Source organism: Apus apus, chromosome 14 (genome assembly GCF_020740795.1).
Source record: "Apus apus isolate bApuApu2 chromosome 14, bApuApu2.pri.cur, whole genome shotgun sequence".
NCBI classification, from domain to species: Eukaryota; Metazoa; Chordata; class Aves; order Apodiformes; family Apodidae; genus Apus; species Apus apus.
The window spans coordinates 7,921,529-7,948,519 of NC_067295.1; the positions used below are offsets into that span (position 1 = coordinate 7,921,529).

General features: G+C 40.2%; 2 protein-coding genes across 3 annotated transcripts in view; one reads left to right on the forward strand and one right to left on the reverse strand.

The window, feature by feature from the left end:
* MOSMO (modulator of smoothened) overlaps positions 1-18,093 on the reverse strand; it is a 30,291-nt gene extending 12,198 nt beyond the window's left edge. For both annotated transcript variants that reach the window (XM_051632539.1, XM_051632538.1), the window contains exon 1: positions 17,828-18,093. In XM_051632539.1, the coding sequence (XP_051488499.1) occupies positions 17,828-17,933 (106 nt within the window). In that variant the 5' untranslated portion in view covers positions 17,934-18,093. The remainder of the gene's footprint in view (positions 1-17,827) is intronic.
* Positions 18,094-18,566: 473 nt separating this feature from the next.
* Positions 18,567-26,960, forward strand: PDZD9 (PDZ domain containing 9). Its single transcript, XM_051632713.1, has 6 exons — positions 18,567-18,640; positions 19,266-19,339; positions 19,781-19,903; positions 22,068-22,244; positions 25,150-25,345; positions 26,326-26,960. Exons 1-6 carry the CDS (start codon positions 18,621-18,623, stop codon positions 26,663-26,665), a joined length of 930 nt encoding a protein of 309 aa, XP_051488673.1. The 5' UTR covers positions 18,567-18,620; the 3' UTR covers positions 26,666-26,960.
* Positions 26,961-26,991: the final 31 nt, after the last annotated feature.

The window sequence follows — 26,991 nt, forward strand, 5'->3', positions numbered from 1 at the left end:
ACTACAAAATTTTAGCCCTATTCAAATACATCTTTTTAATTACCTATTCATCAACTGAAAGCTTCAGAGATTAATTTACAGCTAAAAGTTGAAGTAAAATCCTTTTAAAATGTGTCAATTATGAAACAAACAAAACTGGCATTTTTTACTCCAGGTGTACAGCAATCACTGTTTCTGTGCACCAGGATGACACAAAACAGAGCCAGAATTACAAATGTAATTTGCACAGCTCACATACCTGCACAGTACACAGCTTCACATGAACTGTTCCTCAGTTGCTTTTTCATAGCCTGCAATTATTTCATTTTACATCAGCTGCAGGGGCAGAGAGGAGATGTGCATGTGTCCTTAAAAGTCAAGCTCCCTGAAACACACACACATCCCAGAACCTCATACAAAACACTGTGTAGTTTCTTGTAGTTTGGGGACAAAGAGGCTATTCACTGCACTATCACAGAACAGGAAAATAATCCATATCACTCTGCAAGACTAAGATTTAACAACAATTCTAAACTGCAATTCCGATCTAAAGAATTACTTTATAAAAATGACATCACACACTCCATAGATGTTTTCTGAATTCAGAGACCTCTCCTGAATTCAGTGGCAATAATTTATTGTATTTTTAGCTTTGGCAAAAGCAACAGCGGTAAGAACAACTGTGCTGGACTCCATTCAATTTTTTGTGTTTGCTGAAACTGAAGAACAGTTTTTAGAGATGAGCATGTATTAGAAGGAGACAACTAACTCATCTTTCAGATGGAATTTGCAGTTTATATTGAAGACATTCTTCAATTAACAAGAGTGCATTTAACATGTCAGATTCAGAGTGGACCAAAACTAAGCCCAGAAGTGCCATATCTAGAGGAAATAAAAGATAACTATCTTGAACTGCTGTTTTTCACTGCAATATTTTTGCTGTCAACATCTATTCCTCTAAAGGCTGATTTTCTCAAAAACACTCCCACCAAACTCACAACTGAAAATTAAGAAGTTTCTCAATTGCAAATTACAAATTTCAAGGTTTTGAACCTTGAGTCTGCAATATCTAGGGAGGGAAATGGAAGGCAAGAGAAGGTTTGTGAACTATTTCTAAAGGTTCTACAAAGGTAGCTGGGAGAAACAAACTCATTATGTGCGCATAAAGTTAGTTGAAGTCCAAGTTTAAGTTCACTGTACAGGAATACTTCACTTGTGTACATAAACTGGGCAGAAGGAAATTAACCCAGATAGCTTGCTCCCATAGTGATAAATCTCCTGCTGAATGCAGACTTCAAAAGAAGTCTCTGGTGTGGAAAAAGAGTATTATTGCCATGAAATTCAAAAGAACAGTGGGTTTACATGGTATTTTATTGGCTTGGTCCTGTTCTAAAGCAATCAAGCAAACAGTTGCCAGGCAGCTGCCAACAACGGAAAATCTTGTTTAACCTTATCTAGTCTATCCCTGAAAGGAGGGACAGAGATACTGAAATCAAACATTCTCCTCCTGCCTGCAATTAGAGAATAGTCCAACAGTCCATCTCAAGCCAGTCACCATGTTCCACTCTGATCCCTAAGTAAAAGAGGTTTTCAGTTGTTCCCTCAGAACAATTACTGCATAATTGCTGAAAATCTAAGCACCTGACACAGGTATAAAACAGAGAGCACAGCTAATGCTAGTAGATAATGCAGCTTAAAGATGGATACAGCCCTAGAACATTTTATGGGGGGTAACCACAGCTGCCCACCCCTCACCTCCAATGCCGGCACTGCACAGCCCTCGGAGCTGTAACAACCTGCAGAGGGCTGCCCTGTTCCCCTCCTGTGCTTCTCTGTAGCTTCCAAGACTGGCATTATGCAGGTCTGTACAGCAAGTGTGAGAGGTGATTAGGATATACATTTCTAATTACTAAGAATTACATTCAGCCTTGATAAAAACAGAGGATGCTGCACTGAGCATGTCAGTAAAGTGGTCCTTGGTCTTTTCCTGTAAATCTATTTCCCAAAGGGCCAGTGCATTTAAAACGCATTAAACAACCTTCCAGCAGTGACAGTCTGACTATAACCAGGGCTCCAGTTTATACCAGTGAAAGATTTCATTATCATATTCCCACACTACCTCACTCAGCTCTTCCAGACTACCAGCAATACTCCTTTTCTGATTTTCACTAGAATCGCTAATAAAAAGACTCTTTAACAAAGACACCAAAATTTGGGAGCATCACATGTTTAACAATTAAGTTTCATGAAACCATTGAGGGAAAAAGGCACCAAACCAGAGAAAAGCAGTTTTTCCCCTTGGACAGCTGTGTGGCTGCCACAGACCGGACCCACAAGTCTCACTCCAGCCCTGTTGGTGCTGTGCCATCACTCTCCTGTTGCCGTGGTAACCACAGAGCCACCAAGGAGGAATCACATGCTACAGAGAGACACAAAGATTGCTGCAGCCCTTCCACTCCCCCACCTCTCCATCACTTCTGAATTATTAAAAGTGGCACAGCGATACCGTGGCTGGAAAGCAGCAGCATAACAACAGCTATTCAGATGTTCACTGCTCAGCTGGTATTTGACTGCCAGAACACATGGGACCAAGCATGCCAGATGGAGACAGAAGAGGTGCCACTGCCGGGAAGAACTTAGCATAGCATAAGAAGTAATGAATATGGAAAAAGCAGGGTGCAGTGAGCAAGGTGGGACTCAAATGTTAGAAGGTCACAGAGCTCAGCAGCTATGCTGTCACATGAACATAGAAAGCACAGCCCTCAGAACTGCTCTTGCTCATACAGCATGGGGTACCTGCTCCCTCTCACTCCTCCTTTACTGTCCACACTTGAAAATGTCCTTACTCTTTGCCATAATTTTAAAGAAAATGCTATTCCTTGGTTTTAAATGTATCCCCAACTCTTTATATTCCTTGAAAACAGCTTTTTTACTTTTACCTTCCATGTATCAACCACATCCTTAGCAAAATGCTTATTGCTAATGTTAAATAAACGTTATGGGCCAATACGCCCGTAATAGGAGGAGGGTAAAACGTCCAACTGCCCCCAGCCAGCCCACCCATCCTCCCTCCCTCGCTCTCCTAATGAGGTGTCATGGGCCTGCTAGAAACCCCAGTTGTGGCTGCCAGACAATTTCTGCTCAGACAAGATACTCTTCTCTGGTTTACTGCAGGACAAGTTAAACCAACTTTACTAAATGAAGAGCACAGTTTACAGAGTGCCTAACGAGGCGCTGGTGACGTAAATCTTAGAGCACTGCCCATGTGGCTAGGAATAAGCACAGTACATGGAGAGATGCTATTTGGCTCACTAAAACATTCACTGCTGCTCGTTAGGTAACAGTCACATGCCAGAGGACGACATAAATAAGGACAGCTCAGTTAAGCCATTCCCTGTAACTTTTATTGGCCCACAGACAAGGTCAGGAGGAAATGAAGATGTTCTTGGAAAGTTTCTAAGTTCTACCCAGTTAATAAACTTTAAAAAAGTCTAGGTCCAGCTAAGCGGAGGAACAGCCTGCAGCTGTCTAGTGAGCAACTGTAGCTCGCTACCCAATCCAAGTGGAAACTTCAAAGGTCTAAGGAGAAAGCAGTGACTTGTTCATGGCAGACTAACTCTCTCTACAATGTTGAGGATAACCATCACATTGTCTTCGGCCACCTTGTCTTTAACATGACTGCTGCTCCTTGTCTGCAACCAAGCCCCTCTGTCAGAAGACAGCTTTCAAAGTGAGAAAAGCATAGCCAAGGAATTCCTGAGAGGAATAAGCAACAGAGCACAGTAAGAATAGTTCCAATGCAACTGCCTGTAACAGCAAACAAGGAAGAGGTATTTCCAAGAAGAGTATGTTTCAAAGTCATCCAAGGAACTTGTTTAAATGGGATGTTTCCCAGCCTTACATATGGAATTTATTTTCCTGCAATGGACAATTTCAGAGATGTTACTATACAAAGGGGGGAGAGAGAATTACTTTTTTAGGTTTATTTATATGTATTTTGTTTTGGGGAAAACATCTGTTATTCTACATTCCAGGTATTAGTTCCTCAGAAACTGAGTACTCTCCCTTCTGCCTTTCCTGAACACTGCTGAACCTTCCCTACCATAGCCTGGGAGGTACTTCAGGGTGTTTATAGTTAGTTCTACTTATCTGAGTTTAAAAGTCCATCATAAATCAGGCTCTGTACCCTCTCTTAGGAGGAGATTAGTCATGCTTAGAGTAAGCAATGCAGAAGGTTAGGGGAAAAGCTCTGCTTTTGCAGGTTATGCACCACCTCTGGTGTGAAGACGAAAAAGACACAGTACCCTGCTGGTTTGCAAAGCACTTCAAAAACAGGGAGGAAAAAAGGATTAACAACGCTGGGAAAGACCTCTTGATTCTAAAAGGCATGATCCATGCTGTAATAGCTAAAGAGAATTGCAGGGTCTCTGTACATAAGGCCCCAATGAATGACACCCACAGGGGTAGCTCATAGAATTTTTTGTATCTACAACTGTTCAGAATTACAGCCTTGTAAAAAGGAAATATAAAAATCTAAATTTGACCTTTAAAATGTAGCCTCAAATAATGTAATATATTTTGTAAAATAGCACATACCCAATTAACTGCAGCTAAGTGACTAGAAGCAAGCAAACACCCTTTCCTCCATTTTATTGCTTAGGTCATTATTGTAGGATAATACCATAACTGGATTAAACATAAATAAGTATCAAAAGCATATAAAAGGATCAAAATATAGGATCAACTGCCAGTTTCTAATAAAATTGGAGAATACTGTATCTGTTACTGTTCTTACATAAATAATTACTTCTTTTGTAAAGGCTGGGGGTAGCTTGAATAGATGCTCTTTAGCACTTATGCTGCTAAAACAACTTTGAGGTTACCATGCAAGTACAGTATTCAGGATGTGGCATGACAGATTGATTCTTTTACTGTGGATGCTCCAGTATGTTGTTCATTTAGTAAGATTAAGAGGCAACTGAGTTCAGAGCTCCTAAAATAAGATTTATCAATGTTAAAGGATGATCTAGAGAAAGGCTTAAAAGAATAAGAGAGGATTAACTGCAAAAGCACAGAACAGAGAGGACTTCTAAACAAAAGGATTATGAATTCTCTTTCCTGTCCTTTGTATGCCAGATCTTATGTTTTTGGCATTCATTCTGATTTGTCTCTCAAATGGTCTAATAGGCATTCTAACCCTGGAAGGAAATCTTTGGAGTTTCTCACTTGGAAGCAGAGCAGATGCAAGATCAATTCATATGCCCAGTGGGTATTCACTGGTACGAAACAAACACCTAAGAAGTATTTATACAGTGATAAACAATCAGTTTTCATAAAGACCTAGATTTACTTGCAAAGTCCTTGTTATATCTAGAATGCATCCTTTTTAAAGGCAATTCAAGGCAATATTGCAAGATAGAGCATATTATATAAGCTGCTATTTCTCTTCTACCCATTGATCCCCTTCTTTAAAATCGGAACGCTCCCTCCCTTTCAAACCAACTTTGAAATGCACCACCCTCCTTGCTCTAGAGATGTACAGGATATTTCCCTGTTTCAGGAACTAAGTAACTTTCTTAAAAATACTCATATTTACAATAATAGCTGAGGTAACATCCCTAGCTTCAAACCCTGCTAATGTCAGCTATCAGGAACCTACCAACAGAATTCTGCTTAACAATCTCATGTCCAGATAATTTAATTTATTAGGTATCATTTTTGGCATTCTTTAGAACTCCAAAGCTTACTGGCTTTCAAACAAGAGAATTCTCGTTTTTTAAGTCTAAACTCAATGTTAAGAGTTGTGGTATCTTAGCAGAAAAGTCTGCCTTGCTGAAGACCATGTGGTGCCTCAGTTGTCTCCAAAGTTTTAAATTCAATGTTTGGGTCATGCCTATTTCAAACTGAACCGCCTCTCCACAAAAAACAGTCTTCTCCCTCTTTCCTCCCACCCCAAGGAGGAAAAAAAAAAAAAAGTGATGGGCCATTTACTGGAAAATAATCTTATGATTTACACATATTAGAAAGTTTATTACTACAGATGACAATCACGATATACAATTTGTAATAAATGTTTAAATTGCAGACATTTGGACCAATAAAAAGCAAATTTATTTCTGAATTCCAGCATACAAGTTTCAATGCCATGCTGCTTGTGTATTGTTTTTTTTTTTAATGTTTGGGTTTTGTTTTGCCTTTTTTTGTTGCTGTATTTGGGGTTTTTTTGGTTGGTTGGTTATTTTAAGAAGAGATGGACCACTATACCCTGAAGGAGCTATCTTCAAGCAACACAGGAGCAGCACTCCTGAGGACATAACAAAGGCTCTGTGAGTTCTTATGTATCAGAGCCAAAAAAATCTACCCACGCTGAAGGTATTCTTTCCTGCTTCAGAAGACAGCATCAATTAAGTGTTGGTAAACAGGATTTCTAAAAAGTTGCATCCTTCTGGTTATTTTCTAACACTATGAGCATTTCATAATAGGATAGTATTGTCAGTGACTAGAATCTTTACAGTTTCTGAAGTGGCAAGGGCCTGGAAAGAAAATATAAGACTTGAAAAAAAACAAAACACAACCCTGAATCTTTTGTTCAGCTTAAAAAAAACACAAAAAAATCCATTGTTATTTCCCTTTCACTGCCTGAAAAAAGATCAAAGGCAGTGTCAATATTTGAAAGTGATTTTTCTAGTCAGCAACACCAGTTTTATGCCATATGTTCAGCTGAAAGCCAGAAGCTACGATACCTACAGCTGTTCTGCCATTTAACATCTGATGAGCTTGTGTTCTTTTTTAACAGAGTTGTATTTGGCTTCAGACAGAGCTGTAAAATGATACCTCTCCATCCAACACACCACGCAGCCCAACCCAGCCTGCTCAGAAGTAATCAGCTAATCCCTTCACAATCACACAGTTGACATGCAGGCTCTTCAAGGCTGGCCACCATCTTCAGGAGCCAGCAACACGAGGTGGCAAAGCTGGTAATGGCAGCACCAGAGTTTGCCACCTGGTAGGAACACAACTCAATCAACAAGAACACAGAAATTCCAGATCTTCAGAGTTTAGTGGATCACCTTCCACACAGGTGTCTTATTGGGTGGTCTGTTCACAGCCTGGCAATAACTGGACTTCAGAGCTCTCAATTTTTAAGTCCTGAGTACCTAAAATTACCATTTCACCAAGCCAGTTGAGTTTCAAACTTAGCAAATGTCCAAGCAGACCAACACAGATAGATCAAAACACACAACCACACCAAGTGAAGTATCCTATCATTCTCCCTCTCTTTATTCATTAAGAGAAAGTATCTGTCAGCTTCCCTGGTAACAGTCTAAAGCAATTTCTTGGACTAGTGACAAGGGCATTCAAGTGTAGGAAGAAAATGCAGGTTCTGGTCCTGCATTCAAGATTGCTCATGCATTTTCTCAAATAAAATTCAGAAGGAGTAAGGATCATCTTCCTCTGCCAGCCATAACTGTTCTGCTTTGCACTGATCTCAGCTTCTGTCAGACATGCTCCAAGGACACCCACTGATCTGGCTCTTCCATGGCCTTATGAGTCACCCAGTGGTGTAAGGTGAAAAGAGGACTGTTGGAAGTGCTTTTTTGAATTTATATGGTTAGAATTTTAAATTTCAAGTGTCTGCTCTCAAACAGCCTAAATACACCTTATGTGCTTTCTTACAGCTGAGCCTAGCTTGCTCCTAATGCACTGCTGAAAGCAAGTTTTTGGCCCAGGTTGCCAGGAAGTTCAGGAGACCTTGCTAAATGAAGAAAATATCCAAAAGACAAATAAAATGTATTAACAACTTGGTGGCAATTTCTTTAAATCACATAACTGATGGCAGGATTGTATTTATGGCAATAAGGACATAAAAAGGGAAGTTTGCAAGCAGAAGTAATACCTTTTATTAGAACAGCTAGAATTACTGGAAAGCTTAAACCCATTTCTGATCTTGCAAGCCCATTTCCTTGGACACACAAGTTTCCCCCACTCTACTAACTGGGGATACAAATGATACTCTCTGTCTACAAGACTTGCTTTATTCTATAAGGCACCTTTGTCCACTGAAGAATGGCACCTACATGTTCCACAATATATTTCATTGCAACTAGAGTAATATTTCAAGTAGAATAAAATCTTATCATAGCTTTTATTCCTAAAGACACTTTTTAACTGTTGCCAAGTCTGTGTATCACATGCTTGTAACAACTGGCAAAACAGGTTAAACTGCACTTTAATAGAGATTAGGTACAGGGCCAAATAATTTATTCTCTACAAGTAATGCTTCATGTGCTGAAAGACAGACTGACATATAGCTTAACTACATCCGATCTTTCCTCAAGGACAGCTGGCACATCGTTTCCTGACTGATTAATGTTTAAAGCCCCCTCATTATAAAAGGTAGCTTTAACTTTTCAGGCAAACTGGAAAAAAACCCTAAAAACAACAAGCCTTGCTTTGCAGTAAAAATTTTCAAATTTGCTTGTTGTTTCCATCACAACAAAAACATGAAAACCAAAGAACAGGAAGGCAGGGAGCATATTCAGGATTTATCCTGAAGTTATATTTTTGTATCCATTTTGCTAGAGCAATTCCTTGGTTTAGAAACCTGCATAGTTTAAGCCTGAATTATTTAGGCAATTTACAGATGCTGTCTGTGCACTGATAACACTTTCTCCCTTATCACAAAGAGGCATCTAAAAAAATAGACTGTAAGAGTCTGGAGACTATTTTTTTTTGCTAGAATATGAGAAGACAGACCACTCCTGAACAGTTATATTAGCACTTTACTGACACAAAATATGACTTTATCTTAACAGCAGGGCTCAGTCCTTTCAGAACAAGTGGGATGATTCCTAGAAAACAACCAGAGGTTATACAGTGCTCCAAAGAGCATTATCTGTCAACATATGTTTATACAGTTGTTATACTGACATTCCGAAAAAGAACTCTGATTTTATATTCAATATAAACAGACAAGAAGTGCTCTGTCTTTATCATGAACTTCATCTTACTGAACATAGACTTACAGAGAGCTCTTACTCCAGATTATATTGGACATAAGTCAACAGACTTCTGTTTGTAAAACTGCAACTACTACTTCTAGCCTTTACTCTCTTTATTTCACCATTTTTCATGTATTAAGCTTCAGGGTGCTTCTTGTAATTGCTGAGTGACTTTATGAGACCACATTAGAAGTTCTGGGCCATTCAAACTTTTCAGGTTTCCTGTACAATCTTGTTGCATAGTTTTTAAATTGAATTAAGTATGGCTTTAGAAGAACAAAGTGAAAGGCTTCTTCCCACCTTAGTTTTTACAGTGGAGAACTACCTCATTAACACAAAGCAGTTCTGAGGCACACTGAACAGTAAGTTGTCCACTTTTCTCTTACTCTGATTCCATACCTACTCCTTAAAATACAGCTAAATTATATTGCTGCCCCTAGCTGGAAGCAGTCACAGCAAGAGAAGTGGAAACAAAGGAGGAAGAACCTGGGCAATGATTGGCGAGCAAGAGAACAGGAAACCCAGGAGTCAGAACTGCAACACTGTAAATCGGGAAGCTGGCTCAGTGCTGAGCACTACAAAGTTACTTTACTGCCTGTGAACACTGTCATTTGATTATCAAATTCTTGGACATACCAAGCTCAGAGACAGCTCAGCCCTACTAATGCAGTGTCCAAGCAACTACACAAAGAATTGCTCATGGTCAAGTTCAGGGCCTAAAGTGAACTGTCTTCAACCGGACAAATATTTAAACATTTAAGTGGATTATTAATCATTACACCTTGAGAGACTGTCATCCTTAATAATGACAAAGTGCTTTGTAATTTATGGCACAGAAGTGCAGCTATCGTGAGGCTCCTGGGTAGGAGCCAACTGCTGCTTATCACACCACACTGTGTGGACAGGAAATGCTGGCTCCTGATACTGCAGTAACTCCCTGGGGGGCTTTTGGTACCCTCACAAGAGAGGATTTTAGTTCATCCCAAGGACCTAGATGTAACAGACCAAGTCTGTTTTGCTCAAAGAGAGGAACTAGACTCGACATACTCTGTGGAATTTTGAACCTCTAAGTCCTAGCAGCCAGTGTTTCATACTTGATTAGCTCATCTTGCAGACAAACCACCACAATCAGACTAGGCTCCCTGAGGTACCCAAGACAGACCAAAATCTTGTAATCAACTCTATTTACAAAAATCAAAAAACACAAGATAATACATCAAATAGGAAATCAAGTATGATATAATAGGAAGAAGCCAAGACCTTCACTCAGAGGAAGGATACTACGTATGTCTGATCATTTCATACACATTGGTCTAATTCCATAGGAATCTAAGTGCTTTAGCAGTCAAATGCTCTAGTTTGTTTTCTCTCTCCTTAAAACAGACACATACCCTGCATAGATCCTCTTCTTGACCATATCTCCAGTTTTTCAGATCTGTATATATCTCCATCAGTCAGAGGCTTGGGGAAGAAAAGTGAGATTGAGCAAAGAAGCTGGAGGACACGTAAGGGGATTGCTGCAGAATTGCCACAGAACTTTCTTCCTGCATGTAGCCCTCAATTTACAAAAAAGACGGTCCATTACTAAATTTGTAGGCACTGTGAATTACAATAATGACTTATGTAATAAGAATGTTATTGCTACATTGAAATTGCATAAACTTTAAATTTATAATAATTTATAATTTTCCCATATTACTTTGTGTAAGAAATAAAAACAGCCCCCATGTTATATTTGTTCCACCATACTACAAACATAATTTTGCCTCTTCAACAGTAAATATTCCTCCTCATCCATGAACCACTCTAGCTGCCTTCTTCTGAAATACACAGTTACCAACCATTGCTGGAAAAGGATTCAAGAATCAGGTGGAGAACTACTGCATAAGGTGAAATTCCTACCCACTGCACTTGTAATGCAGCAGACAAGAGAAGTTGGTTCTTTCAGCTTTGTTTCAAGACTAACACAAAAATAAGTGGGAAAAAGTTGAGCTGTTGTGAGCTACCTATACGAAAAGTAGGTCAAGCTTAAAATTTTGACCTACTGATCTTTGCTTTGGCAAAAGTACAAATGGAGTTTACATAATGCTGCTCACATGTAAGCTCTGGCTGGAAACTAAATGATACAAAAGTTTTTAATAAGTCTCAGTCATTAACAGGATTCCTTCTTTTTTATTTCAGACAGTTTTAAATCTTTGTTTTGTGGTACATTCTATTAATCTTTGCTTTTAAGATTCACATATTTCAGTTATTCTTGTGTTAATCTCAGTGTCATATTCTGGCAAGAAATGTAACACACACACCTAAAACCGGCTCTAAGTTGATTTAAAAAAATCATCACTATTAGTGAAATGCATATAGTTCCTGAAGCCACAAAGCTGAAGTCTCAAGAAGATACTTTTCCCACAGTTGGTACTGCCTATAAAACAGATTAACAAATACAAATTTCCTTAGTAAAGCATAAGATAGTCAGAAAACAAATCTGTATCTACACATGCTGAATATAATTTAGTCCTATAGTAACTATACACATTGCTGTGATGTAAATAAAGAAAAATTATTCCAAAAACCTGAAACTCAAGTATCTCTGCAAAGACGCCTACTAGCAGAAAAGACAAAGAAAATATCTGTTGTTCTTAGTTGTTTTCCCCTCCATTTAATAAAGTAAAACTGTGACAGAAAACAAAAGCTAAAAAAACAAAATTAAAGCTTTGCTGCTTGTGCTCACAGAAGTTTCTTTACTAAAGACATCACCTGTGTTTTACGGAGGAAGAAACTGAGGTACTACCATAATAACTTTCCAACATTCACAGTCAGTTGTGCCAGATGCTGGATTGGAAAGGTAAATACAAGTTACTGGCTCCTAGCTCTGTATCAGGTATTACTTACCTAATTCTTTAACACTAATTAAGAGAACGAGGAATTTAACAGGATTTGGTGGGAGGCAAACTAATAATTTTGTACCTTCACATGCTAAAAAGAAAACATCCACCTAACAGAAGCAGTATTAATTTGTACTTGTTAGAAAGTAGATGTTCCTCTGTGGACAAAAACAATCAGTTCTCTCATCTTTGCTCAGGCAGGCTCAAGTAACCAGGCTGACACAGCTCTCTTTCATGAGACTCTTCCTACACATAAAATAGTTCCATATGTTTAAATGTTGAGTGGTTGAGCAAGCACAAAATTAATTCATTACAACAATGCCTTAGTATTAATTTTTCTTGTGCCTTAAGGCCTGGCCAATTACAGAACCAAAGCACAATTCAAACATGCTGCTTTGTCAGATTTTTACATCCACTTAAAAGACATCTACAGTCATAAAGTGGAATGGAAATGGTAATTTTAAAGATGGCACTGACACTCCCAGTCCAGGCACACCTATCAACAGACTTTTTCTTCTTAGAGTGTTCATATTATACAGGGTTTAGACTCTTTGCCAGTCATCACTAGCTCTTATTGGGGTTTTGTACTGGTTTTAAGGCACTGGCAACATCTCCAAAATGCAAGTATTGTTAGCAGTGCTTACATCTTACAGCAGGACCTCAACCCCTCATAGTCCAGATCAGCAAAGTATCACAGAGAACCAGCTTTCTCACACACCTGGGGGTATCTTCCAAAAGGAAGTGTTTTCCTAGAAATTATGTTCCAAAACATAACTGTAACACTCTGATGACCAGATGGCTTTGGAGACTGCTCTCTGGCAGTCACTCCTTTCTAGAACATGATAGTACATAATTCTCTCTGTATCATCTTCATTTTTATTTTTGTATTCTCAGAATACAGTCCAAAGAGGAAAAGTCAAATAACTTCTGTCACGCTCACTACATGATACAGTCCAAAAACCATCAGGAAAAAGTAATTTCGTAGAATCGCTTCCCATCATTCTCTACTGAGAACTGGGAGAAGCAGGCTGTGTTTTGAGTATGTTGCAAGGTGCTTAACAAATTATCACCAGAACCCTTTTACAGACAGTTTTTGAAAAGCCAACTATCTGTAACTCAAAGAAATGAAACAAAACAGTTTCTCCCTCAGTGGACAGCACAGTGCCTGCTCTTTGCCATGGTTCCTCCACAGAGGAGCAGTGGACATTACCAATTTCTCAGCACAGGCCCTGACAGGCAGAAGTGCTAATATGCAATACTGATTTTTACATAACACTACTTTTTGAGCAGACAACTGCATTTAGAACAGTATTGCTTGCTGAAACTCAAGTTTACACGCTTTTTAAAAGTGTTGATGCTTTATTTATTCTATCTAATATATTCTACTCTATTTGGAAATACTGGTGTACTTGAGTACCTTCATGTGGTGTTGGCTTTATTGTATGTTTAGTCAGTGCTCCAAGCAATGACTGGCAATTGCACTGACTGGCAATATGGTCTCAAGCTAAGCAGGAGTTGGGAATCACTGCTTGGTTGTATCACTGTTGATAGTTCATTAAGCTGATCACAACAAAGCTACAGCTCCTGGTGGACCTGTGGAGCAAAATTCCTCAGAAAGAGCTATCACATGCAGAGGAATAACAGTGAACAGCAGTAATTTGCCACTCAGTACTAGACAATTTATGTCACAGGAGCAGGGAGTTAACTGTCCCAGGAAGAATGGCCTGCTGGGCATAGTTTTTCTATAGGACCATAGATATCACTGAATCTGGCGTCATACTTCACAAGAAAAAAACGACTAAGTATGTAAAACCAAGAATTACACATAATCCTTTGGAAGATACACAGAAAGGCAGCATTTGTAAAAGTAGACAATTTAAAATAAGTGGCAAGCTGTAGATTCACGATTTATTATCATACTGTTACTACCCAGCATGGTATAAAGGGAGCTTAAACAAAAATTACAGTTCCTAACATAAGTGACCTTGATGCTTGTGTCACAGATGCAAGATGAAATGGGAAGCTGTGCTGAACACTAATATCCCCCAAGTCAGCACCTTTGTGCATGGGCTGAGTGGCCTGGCCATAACGTTATACAGTGTGTCCTGCTGTGGCACAGGTATCAACACAAGAGGATGTGATAAATACTGGCTTCAGAAGTTACCCATGAGATCTTAACAACCTTTAATTCTGACATCCATATTAACTTGACGACTGCTGTAAAAAGGGTACACTTTGTTCTGTAAATTGGAATCAAATGAACAATCATGCTACATTGGAAGGGATGACTAAGTCACATAAACTGATGGCTTCACTTTCTGAAAGGGGAGTTTATTTGATCAAATTCTCCTCTGAATAATCTGACCAACTCTAAAAGCATTTCAAATTGTCAACCCCCCCACATGTACAACTTCTAACATGTCTAATTTCCACTGTATATAGCATTCATATCCTTTCTCCTACGAAAGATTGAGAGCTAAACCTAGAGCAACTTTGATTCCCTCTCCTCCTCTACTGAAGACAGAGTATCAAAATAATTAAAAAGCCTCCCTACTGAAGAAAAAATATCAAAATAATTAAAAAGCCTCCAACACAAAAAAGAACCATATGGAGACAAAACCATCAGCTTTTAAATTCCTCACAAAATAGGTGAAGATACAGAAGCAAAATTAATTACTACTGAAATCAGTGGGAATTTAGGCATTGCATAGAGTATCAGTTTGACAAAAGGATGTCAGTGCAAGAATACTGAGAAGCCACCGGTTTCCAGACTGGAGTTATCAGTGTTCTGAGCTTGCACACCACCAATAACTAAACCCCAACAAGAATTAAATGAGAGAAAAACCCATTCAATTGTCATCTTTCCTTTATAATCCTAAAGATGCATGAAATACCTGAAACCAAGTTAAGGAACAATTCTTACAAAACTACATAAAGAAAAAAAATACCCAACGGAGACTTGGACCCACATCCACAAAGGTACAATTCCTCTGGTCTGAAAACAGATAAGCATCTGAAACCTTCAGTGATCTCAGTTACAATCCTTTGCTCCTAATTGCAATGCTGGAGAGGAATTTTTATAGCCAACATTTTTCAAAGGACTATAAAACTTATCTTTAAGAATAAGATTTGGGAGACTAATCAGCCCTTCCCCTATATCAACTTCACCAGACCACAAGCTCCTTTAAAAAAAATATTGAAAACAATATAGATTTTTCACAAAATCATTAACGCCACTGATTTATTTTGCTGTCCAATTTAGCAGAAAATCATCATTATCTCTGGAGCAAGATGTACATGTTTTTTAGCATTCAAATCAGAACAGATTTTTATTTTTTCCCCCTGAAATGTAAGCCCAGGTTCCCAACCTTAATGGCTGTAAACAGCTCTGAAGGAGCCAACGCAGTGCTGCCTTCCCAGCTCTGCCAAGACCTCTGCTCTGTGCAGTTCTCAAACAGCTGCAGTATTGAGAAGACCAGGCTGTTCCACACTGCCTTTCAGAACCCTGAGGGCAGCAGCCAAGCAGAGAAACATTATCACTCCCTTTTCTCCGTGGTTCTAGGCTGACTTCTAGAAGCAGAATCCAGACTAATTCCAACACCAGCTGAACCTAAGAATGCAGAGGTAAAGCAAAGAAATATTTTCTTCCATCAAATAGTTTCTTTCCCCAGCTGAGAGCTGGATGCTTCAAAAAACCCTGCTTCTTAGTGGCACATATGGAAGTTGGATGGCTTGAACGTGGTCCAAGAACAGCAGTCTGCTGAGAGTGCCTGAATCTCACTAGCAGCTGGGCCTGGGTTTGCCATCAGGGCTGTGTCCTCCTCTGCCATCCTTCTCCACAGCAGTCTCTGGGTAATGAATGGCACTCATAAAAGCATTTATCTCATAATTCAATACTACAGTGCTTGCTACAGGAAGCCCTTGCTTCAATGGGCATCCTCACACTTCTGTTCTTTGCAGTTTGGGCAAAAGACTCCTTTTCGAAATTCTAAGTACTAGAAACATACACTTATATTGGTTGTAGCCATAAGTCTTAAAACAGAGTGCATGAAATCCCATATCAATAAAAATCTGCAAGAGTCATTAAGGAAGGATGACAGCTAGGTCCTGTTTTTATTATTTTAGCAAGTCAACAATTTCTTTGGCTTCAAAATATAGCAAAAAAAAAAAAAAAGGCTTAGCTCTGTCAAAATATTACTTGACTAGTGAAGTCTTTGAGAAAAATCCATCCAGATTTCATGCTTGCCAGCCTAATTAAAAGTAAAACTGTTATTTGCACCTTTAAAAGGAGTACAGGACAGAAATGGCAGATCAGATGATTACTTAAGCAATCATCAACTAAGAATTAATGATTTCCAGGTATACTATTTCAGGAAACCATTTTTGTATTATAAAGAGGTATTTAATTTTTTTAAGGAAGAATGTAATGGACTGTGCTTAGCTCCCAAAAGACCTTCCATCAGCTGTTTTTTCAGAGTAGTTTTTGTTACCCCATTTCTGAACAGGCAAAGAGAATCCCACATCTGACACATCGTATATGATTGTTAACATGAGACAGGACTTAGGACATACTTAAATATTTAAAATTAAGATTATTTTACTTGACTTTAAGCCCTTGAAGAAGGGCTCATTACTGCAGCACTGTTGCTAGATGGAATTGCAAGAGGAAAGAACCAACTATTTTATGTAGCCATCGGCAGGAATCTCATCACAATTAGCTACAGGAGGTACTGTGAAGTCATCTGGGGAGTTCCTGAATGCTGCACTTTGAGCAGGGAAGTGACTTGTTTCTCTCCTCTGGACCATGTGGGAAAGGCCAGGTTCTAGGCTAGGTAACTAAAAGCAATTAAAAAAAACCCATAAGGACAGTCTGCTCAGAGGGCATGCCCAGTAATCAGTCCCTAATAGCCAATTATTTTTAATAATCTCTTTCATCAGAATAATCTATTTGAACCAGTTTAGTTCTCTTACATGCACTGAAGATTAGGCATGGAAATGAACAACAGGTGAAGAAAATTTTTAAACCCTCTGCAAGAATTTGTGTCAGAAGCCTTTACCTCTTCCCTCTGTATCTGTGGCCTGCTTGGAAATTTTAAATTAGGAAAAGGTGGTTCAGTTATTTTCATCTGTTTGCTGTAAGGATGGCTTCCTTTCCTGACACAGAGATTTGGGGTTCTCTGGGACATGAGATGAAAGAGCAGCCCTCCTCCTGTTACCTCTCCCCATTCCACTGGTTGGAACATGCAGGACCTTATCAACAGGCTGAAATGAATTGTCCATACAAACAATTACATCATTAGTAAAAAGACAGCTGCATAAATCCTTGTTCTTTTAAAGAAAACAATGGTGTGTTCTAAATTAAAAAGCACATGGGTCGTAAGCTTAAAAGCTGATAAAAATCAGGATGCAATAAATATTCCGGGGGGGAAAAAAAAAAAGGAAAACAAACAAGAAGGAAAGCAAGATCTCCCTGCAACAAAGGAAACGTCGGCAAAGTACTGAAGGTTCAAACCTGCCACAAACTGCGGAGAGACTGATCCCCATTCCCTGTCCAAGGTGACTGAACCTGGGAGCCACAGCCGGGAATGCGGCCCCGGCCCCCCGGCCGCACAGCGAGTCGCGGGGCTGTTCCGGGGCCGCTGGGGCCGCGGGGCCGGGCAGGGGGCAGCCCCCCCGGGCGCCGCGCCCGGGACACAGCGCGGGCCACCTGCGGCTCTGGGCGGGAGGCGGGTCCCGCCAGCTCCCGCCGGGCGCTTCGCCCCTCGCCGCGCCGGGGGACCGGCCCCGAGGGCAGCCCCGGCCCAGCCGTCCCTCCCGCCCGGCGGACGCCGGACCCTCGGGCTGCCCTCAGCCGCGGCCCCTCAGGCGGAGCCTCCCCGGCCCCCGCCCGCCTCCGAGCCCCCCGGCGCTGGCGCGGCCCCCGCCGCCCCTCCAAAGGGGGTCCCCGCCGCCGGCAGCCCTCACCCGCGGACTCGCCGGTGTTGATCCAGTCCGGGTTGGCCAGGCTGGCGATGGCGAAGATGTCGGCGGCCAGGAAGAGGCATCCTGAGATGATGGTCAGTTTGTCCATCTCCTGCGGCTCCCGGCTCCGGCCTCCGCCCGGCTCCCGCAGCGGGCCCGGGCCGGGGGCGCCTCACAGCCGCGGCTCCATGGGCCCCGCTCCCCGAGGCAGAGGCGCCAGGAACGGGCCCCCCCGGACGGAGCCGGAAGCGAACCCGGCGGGCGGGGGGGCGGCGGTTCCTCCGGAAGGGAAACCCACTCTCGCCGGCGCTCTCCCCCGGCCGGGGCGGGGCTTCCCGCGGGGGGGGCGGGGCCTCCTCCGCAGCGGGGCGGGGCTTCCCGCGGTGGGCGGGGAACCCCCCGAGGCCTTTCTCTGGGGAGCGGCGCGGAGGGGCGGGGCTTCGCGCCGGGGGGCGGGGAGAAAGGCGGGGCTTACGGAAAAAGGGGCGGGGATTGCTGTGAAAGGGGCGGGGCGATGTCTGGGCATGGGGTGGGCGGTCTACGCCAGGCGTGAGAGGGGCGGGGCGTCGCTGGTGGGCGGGGCTTGGCGCCGCCGCGCGGAGCGGCCGTTGCCTCAGGGCGGAGCTGCCGGGACGGGGCGGGCGGTGCCGCTGGGCCGCGCTCCTCGGCCCGGTTCCTCGGCCCGGTTCCTGGGCCCCGTTCGGGCCCGCCTCCTGGGCCCGCCTCCTGGGCCCGCCTCCGGTTCGTGCTGCTGTGTGCCAGCGCCTGTGCTGCAGCTCGGTCCTCCGCCGGCGTCATGCTGCCGTCTCCTCAAAGGTGTTTTTCAGCTGAGGCGCACGGGGGTCCCGCCCTTCTCCCTGCCCCTCAGGCTGGGCACAGCCGGGGCTGCCGCCCCCTCTCCGCCCTGCGGCCGGGCCCGCCTTCCCCCCGGGGAGAGAAGGGGCGCGGCAGGACGAGAACGGGCAGCTTCCCCGGTCACCGTCCCTGTCCCTTTGGAATTCTGGGCATTAGCTTAACGTTTCAGAGTTGCTTCTGTGGCAATGGTAAAAGCAGGGGAACTGGCGGACCTGCTTCTTGGAGGTTCTTCCAGACGTAAGGTGGCTGAGGAGTACCCCAAGTGCCCTGCGTTGTGTTGTGTCTGGTGTTTGGAAGAAAACCTGATGAATCCCGACTAGAAAAGCTCACCCAAATACAGCGATTTTTGATGACATGCTTTTCCATGGATTCAGCTGTATTGAAGCGTGGGAGAATCTGTAGCCAATAAATGAACAGTGCAGTAAACGTGGGAAACCAGCCTGGTTTTGGCCACAATAAGTCTGTGCCTTCGGTATTGTAATTGTAGCATGGGAATGCTGAACTAAATTAGTCTACCAGCCCCCAAATCTACAGGTACTTGGAAAATATCTAATTGCTTACTTGTATTTTTTTCTCCTTCTAACAGCAAATACCCACCCGTTTCTTCTAGGGCACCATCAGGAAGCCAAGAGCATGATTGTCTGTGCGGTTTGTTTTTGTGTAAGTCCTTGATGTAGATAGGAGACTATACAAACAAAATTTTGAGATTAGTAAAATAATCCTGGAGTATTCAACAGGGATCAGTAGGACTTCCTGTTTGGAGGACAAGAGCTGTACTTAGCTTCTATTGAAATCACCTCATCTTGACAGATTTTCTTAAGGGTGGAGAATATAGTAAGACATTTGATGAAAAACATCTGAAATTACTCCTTTTAAACAAGAGACAACTGGTGCATGGAAGAAATGAGACAATTGATTTTATATTTCAAAGGTTTTAAAATTTTACTGCACTAACAATGGGAATTCAGCAGCCTTGAAAATAAGTTATTTCCAAGAATCATCTGCAACTATCCTATAAACTGGCTTTAAGTGGTATTTAAATAGCTTTTAATACAAGCATTATGTAAAAGTCTGCCTCAAAATGAGTTTGTGTCCCAATAGCTCAGCTTCATGGCAAAAGGGATAAAAGAAGGAGGGGTGGAGAGGGTACACAAAAAGAAGCTCTTCCTCTGGACCCAATGGAACGTGCACAGCCTTTGCCAGCAGCTGGGGATGAAACTAGGGGTGAGTTTCCATGTCTTTTGGTCATTTCTTCCTCTGTTCATTTCCATCTTCTTGCTGTTGCCCCAGTACTACTCTTCCAGTCTTTTATTTCAGTATCTCAAAATTTTAAGCCCTTGTGCTGCCAGACAGTTTATCTTCCTCACAGAGCCCCTAGTGCCCCAAATTTTTTCAGTATCAAAGATATTCCTGCTCTTGAGATTGAGTATATGGAATGGAATTGTAGGCAGATGACAAGAGGAAAGTATGTTTCTTCAGCAGAAGAGGATTGGATGAGATCCTATTCTGCTGCCTGCAGAAACTGCAGAACTGAAGGGTGAAAAAATCAGGACAGTGTTAGGGGAACTGTAACAAGTAAGTCCTGTGAAGTGGCTAAACTTCCTGTATTGCAGAACAAAGAGAACATGCACCTTCCTTGGAGAATATAGAGACTGATACCAAGTGTGGTAAAAAGACAAAGAGTCTCATCTAAAAGTGTAAATCTTAGCTTTCCTCCTAAATGTTTTGTAAGCTTTGAATTAGTCACTGTGTTCATGGTTTTAAATCTCTCATGTCCAGCAAGATAACTTCATGCAATAATAAGAAGCTTAAACTCAGGATTCTGGTGTCTAATTAAAGTTAGCCAGATTTGTTATTAGTGGTTTCTGTTTCTTATTTCACTGCTGATCATTTGCTGACTTACAACTGCTCATGTATTTTAATGGAATTTGCTGAATAATTTTGGGTAAAAAATAATATAAGGTAGGCTTACTTCATATTTCTTCATATCATCTGTTTACATTTGTTGGCCTGGGAGTTAAGTACTTGTTCTGGAAGTATGAAAATAGGATTCAGTTCCCACTTCTGGCTGAAAAAGATTGACACATTTTTTTGAAAACTGACCAAGAACATCATAGGAAAGGTTTCAATACTGATCCTGTTCCACTTTGCATAAATTCCTGAGCCAGAGAAAGAGCAGGAGGTCAGACATCCAACCTCTCAGAATTATCAACACATGAAAGTGTGTTCCAGGGTGGGTTTTCCTTTGCTTTTCTTGCATGACCATCAAAATTAAGCATTTCATCCAAATGAAATGTAGTATTCTACTTAACAACAAAGAAGTTCTGCTTTTTTTCATTGGGAAGGAAAAAAAAAAGGTATTCCTGCTTTCCTGCTCAGTTTTTCAGTTCAGCAGCCAAACTGACCAGTGAAATGTTCATGTAGCTATACTTTCAGTCTTAATCCTTTTACAGTCTGTGCTGTTCATTTAGAACTTGTTCCAGAGGTTGACTGAAGCCATTAGGAAGATGACCAAAGATGACTGCTGCAGATGGTCACAAAGAGTTCAGTTATTGCTACCTTACTGTCAAAAGTCAACTTTTAGAGATTGTATCTTAAAAGAGAGACAAAAAAGTTATTTTTAACAGAATACAGTTTGTTTTAGGAGTCTCAAGCACTGGTGTGACAGTCTTAACTTTTTCTGGCTCTCGATGAGAACAGGCTTGAAAGATGGAGGATTTACTTTATTATCCTGTTATATTTCTTGGTGGATTCACTGGGATAATGTGATTTATATTGTATTGTATTATGCATTTCAATGGGTAGCAGATCTTCAAGAGTATTTTATTTCTGTGGGTGTCAAATTTGACAACTACAGTCCCTTCCCTCACAGGGGAAGGGTGTGAAACCAATCTGCTGGAAATTTAAAAATTAATCTCCTCTATAAATATTGATTTGAAAAATCAATTTTGAATAGGAATTCAACCTTTTCTTGAAGTCCTGAATCGTTGACAACTTCTCTGTTATGTTATTCTGTACCATGCTCTCTACCTTACCTGAAAATACCATCCTTTGTAATGAATACTTAACAGCAGTACTGCTTCTTCTCTTGGTAAAATATGGGACATTTCAAGAAATAAGTTGCTAAGTAAAAACTACTTTCAGTACATTTATTTGCAGAAAGTTAGTTTATGAAGTACACTAACTTGTTATAAATGTTGCCATTATGGCTTTTTGATAGGAACTCAGCAGGCAATGCCTATCTAGAGGCAGCAATTAAAGCTGAGGGTCTTAACTGTATGAACAATTAAAAATGGATACAGCACCTGCTCAAATGTCTCCTTAAACATTTTATTGAATAATTATAAGTCGTTTTCAACTAGTACAATTTCTCTCTCACTTTTCCAAGGGCAATTGCCAGCACTGGAAAATGTCTCTCAGCACACATTGATTGCAGCATTTAAGGCAAATATTAGGATGAGTGAACAAGGATTGGGTCTCATAATCATACAGAATGGACCATATCTCCAGATAACAAGCCTTGTTGAGAAGAGCTCTGCAGCTAATGATGGAAAGCTAAAACCAGGTAAAAAGAAATAACAGTGATATTCAAATTTGAGAGCATTGTTAACTCTTATTCTGCACTTAAGCTTTGAGCCTCTGTCTGATTTATTTACACTTACACAGATCAAAAGAAATTCAATTTACAATTACAGAGAAAAGAAACTAGCACAAACTGGATAGAGTTTGATGCCAACATTCCATTGTATTGAAATACTTGTGATCTTAAAATAGCTAATATAGGTGACAGTTTCACAATTGGACTAATACAGCAAAAAACAGATTTACTATTCATCAGCAGGTTTGTCCAAAAAGAGTTTGACTATTACATTTATATAGCAACTAAATTCAAATAATATATTTACTGTTCTCAGTCCATTGTTCAAGGAATTTCATTGTACAAGTAACACAGAACTTCCACTAGGCTTGATGTCAATTTGTCTTACTGTTTGCTTTTTGTTTCTCTTGTTATACCAAATAGTTATGAAGTGGCAATGGACTAATCTCTGTGCTCTAGCAATCCATGCAGGTGTTTTGTTTGCTGAGTACTTTAAACCTGCAACGTGCTATATCAGTACTCACAGAATTACTAGTTATTAAGGTTTCTTGTGGAGCATCAGACACCTATATTAAGCTTGTAATTGAACGCTCTGTTTCACATGGGTCCCTAGACTAATTACATTACATTAATGAACTACAGTTTGGGGATTATAGTATTTTATTACCAAATATTGTCTCTAACATAGAAATCTATGGAACTAAGACTTGAGTGTAATGAAGTAATTTAGAAATTTACTGGCAGTGTAGTGAAAATGCAAATCTTTAAATCAGAACAATTTTTCCAGCATTGCCTTTATAGTTTGGGCAATCCTTTCTTCTTGCACCATTCAGAGAGAATTAGAGCTCCAAGCACTAGGAAGAAAGATCTACTTGTCTGATGAAATGAAAACCATTGAGTGGAGTTCTTAACCTCTTTTTAAAAAAGGTTTTGCACTTTTGATCCAAGGATAAAAATCAGTGGAAAAATCCTGAGGATAGAACAGAAAAGGATTTTGATTTGAATGAAGTACCTTTTTTAAAAAAAATAAAAAAATAAAAAAATTATTGTCTTAAGAACTGATACCTTTCATCTATTCCCTAAAAAAAACCCTTATGGTATACAAAACCATATCTATGATACTGATTTTGTTACTGATTTGGGTGGTCTTTTTCACATCTATATTGTAAAAAATACAGAATTCTAATGTCTGAAACTAAGTAGTTCTATCTGCAACAATTTGAAAAAGGCAAGATGTTCCAAAAGCTTTTTCAGTAAAAGCGACAAGGAGTCAAAGTATTTATGGCATGTGATGTGTTTGATTTACTGCAACAAGTACTGAACAGTTTAAAGAGGGGTGATGACTGGTAACAAACATTTTATCTTTGTAGATTATCATAGTTTTTGGAGCCAAAAGAAACAATTTGAACATGCTTCAATTTGAGCACCTGGATCTAACTCAGCACATCCCACGCACAAAAAAAAGGAAACAGCTGAATTTCTTCAATTCACATTTAGACTGAACTTACACAAACTTTTTATTTAAGATCAAAGCTATAGAATTTTGCAGAAAATATAGTATTTTGTAGAAGCTCTGTCTCTTAATTATACCAAAGGCAGCACACTTTTTTGGCACTAATTCCAACATATGGAGCATGGGGCCTCAGAAAATGATGCACTGCTTAGTTTTTCTTTCAGTGAATTAAGACATATCTTTATGTACTCTTTTTTTTTTTTTTTTTTTTTTTTTCCTAGTTAAGTGAGCTGTAATCTATACAGCTGCAAAACAGAACCTAAAAGAACAATTTTATTACTGCTTATGTGTTGAAAGAGCTTGTGCCTTTCTCCTGATTTCAACTGGGACACAGTAGAAGTAGACAGAGGTGTTTTGAAATTCTACAGTTAGACTCACCAAATCTATATGTAGGTATAAATCTTCAGTGACCACTAAGTGGTATCAATCACAAAACTGGTAGCTGAACTGAAAAGCTGGGTTCCAGATTGTAGATGCTGGAGCAGAGGAGCAAAATTGTATCTGCAGCACAGAGGCTTTGTCTCACCACAACAGTGTTATCAGGACAGTATGATCAGAAAAAATAACAGAATTCTGAGAATATATTAAAAGCCCAGAGTGTCTTGCAGGTATTTCAAAGCATAAATGCATTTCTGTCTCTATGTTTTGGAACACCTAATTTGGGTGATTTACCTTTCTTTTTGAGGCTGAGAACTTACATAAAACTGTTGGAAAAATGTTTTCAGTTGCTTTTTTGATATCTGCTAACATGGTACTTGTTCCAGAACTTCTTGTTTGTATACTGGTAGAATGACTTACCTCGTGATAAACTAGAGTGGAGAAAGGGTGTGATGATGGAGTAGGAGTAGTTCATGGAAAAGGTGAATCAGAAAAATGATAGTAGTTCAGGTATACAGTTTTAAAACCTGTAAATTTGTGCAACAGGCATTTTTAACCCAAAAGGCTTAAGAAGAAAATCTAACAGATGGGCAGAGGCTCCTTGCTCTGCCTAATATAGCAGCAGACAGCTGTACTGCTTGTCTCAATCCCCTTTGCTGTTCTGTTGCAGTTTAATGTTTACTGATAGCTGCTTCTCTGTGCAACTGTTGCTGCTGATAGAGCTCTAGGCTCCTGCAGATTGATTCTGATTGCCTTTTGCAGCCTCCAAAATTGCAGGCTTACCCTGTAATTGCAACTCTCCTCAACGCCTTGAAGCTCATCCTTGTTATACCCCATGGCATAGAGAGGTGCTGGGACTTCTGTACTCTGTTTTTCATGGATGCAGTGGAAGTAAAGTTGTTAAGACTACAAATTTTGTACTACAAACATGAAGAAAAAAAAGTCTCTAAACAGATGGCTGTCAATTTTCTTCTTTGGCAGGTGATGTTCTAATAAAAATTGGACATGCTAATGTTTTAGGATGGACTCTGCAAGACCTTAGTCAACTCCTACACAGTATTCCAATAGGAAATACTCTACACATCAGAGTTTACAGAGATTTTCTTGAAGTACCTCAACACTGGCAAAGTGCACTTGAATTAATTCCTGAAGTAAAGCTTCCTGTGATGACAGCAGAGTAAGACACAAGCATTATTCATGACCAGGATTTCTAACAAGAAACAAGATATAGTGTAATAGCTTTTTAACTTTAGGATAAATATTAGTCTAAAAATCTACTTTCATTTGTTTTTCTGAAATAGAAAAGTAGTTTGAAATGAACAAACACCAAAAGAACTTTTACTTTACTTAGTTTGTGAAGACAGGGTCAGGACAAACATCAGTTTTAGACATGCCCCTTCCTGCCTTCAGAGAGACCATAAAAAACCTGACTGGCAATAATGCCACTGGAGTCAAAGGTGCCACACCTATTTGTAATTGTCTAGATCCTTGGCTATTATTACAAGTGCAATGCCAAGATGGAGTTCTTGATACAATCATTGTAGAAAGCTTATCTGTTTCCTAGTCAAACTACTGACAGTGATTAATGATAATGGCTTTTAAAATTAAACTTCAGAAAAAATAAACACTTCTTGTGAGAGCCACTGCATACAGCTTTTGAAAATATATTGCTCTCAATCCTAAAGGTGGCTTATATAGCAAGCATAATTAATCTAGAGGGGATAGAAGGCAGAAGTTTTCCTGAGGCACAAAGTTTTAATAGAAAAGAAACCTCAGAGGTAGAGAAGGAACAGAAGTATTAAAAGGAGATAATTAAGCTAGAAGAGCAGAACGGAAGCTCACACAGCAAGGGGCTTTCCAAGTGATTAAACCTCTAAGCTTATGTTTAAATAAAACAGATTATTTAGTATTCTGAAGGAGCAGAAGAAGAGCATGCTTTTCTGTGGACCAAATTAAAACTTAGCTATTGGAGTCCAAAGAAAACCATGCAAAGGACTATGGACAATATTATTAGTGAGGTATTAGAGGAGCTTCAGAACTAATTAACTTGTGTTTAGAACAAGTATTCACAAAAAACTTCAAGTCTCCATGATTAGTTAAGTAAATGGCTATGGGAATTATTGCATATTAAAGTAATATCATGCTGGGTATTTTCAGCACAGGTGAAGAAGATGAGGATGAAGAAGACACCAGGTCCAGTAGTGATGATGATGTAGACCTGGACAGTCATACTGCTGTGAGTTCACTCATCAGTTACCATCAATATCCAAAATCTGGCAGGTATCTAATAAAGGCCAGACACTTAAGAGAAGCCACAAGCACTGGCTGTGATGCTGTACTTCCTAATGACATTGATACATTGTGCAATCCTAAGTTTGATGCTAGTGGTGTTAGACCTCCTTCCAACTGGGCTAGCAAAGACAATGAGACTAGTTGCTCTTCGTCCTGCTCTTCTGTATCAGATACATCCTATCTGGAAGAATTTGTTTCAGAATAGCTCAAAACTTGACTTCTTCAAAACCTGAATTTCTGAAGTTGTATCTTTTTTCTTTTAAATAAATGTCTAGATGTAAAATAAATATCTGAACAGCCTAAGATACTTTAAATTATGTATTCGCTGTTTTAGCAATGCCCTCTCTCCCCTCAAAGATGTTCATCAATGCTACTTGTGGAGAAGACATTCAGATACACTTCTAGTTCCAGAGAAGTAGCAGCTGCAAGCTCTAAGAAGGTCTAACATATTCATGTTTGTTTAAAGTTAAGTTTCTTCATTGATAGAAGGATGGTGCAGACAGTTCATAAAGAACTTATCCTGAACACACA

Coding starts and splice junctions, on each gene's coding strand:
- PDZD9 (XM_051632713.1), top strand. CDS start 18,621: ATGCTGCCGTCTCCTCAAAG. Junction 19,340..19,780: donor TCTGTGCGGTTTGTTTTTGT/GTAAGTCCTTGA, acceptor GTGTCCCAATAG/CTCAGCTTCATGGCAAAAGG. Junction 19,904..22,067: donor AGCTGGGGATGAAACTAGGG/GTGAGTTTCCAT, acceptor CACTTTTCCAAG/GGCAATTGCCAGCACTGGAA.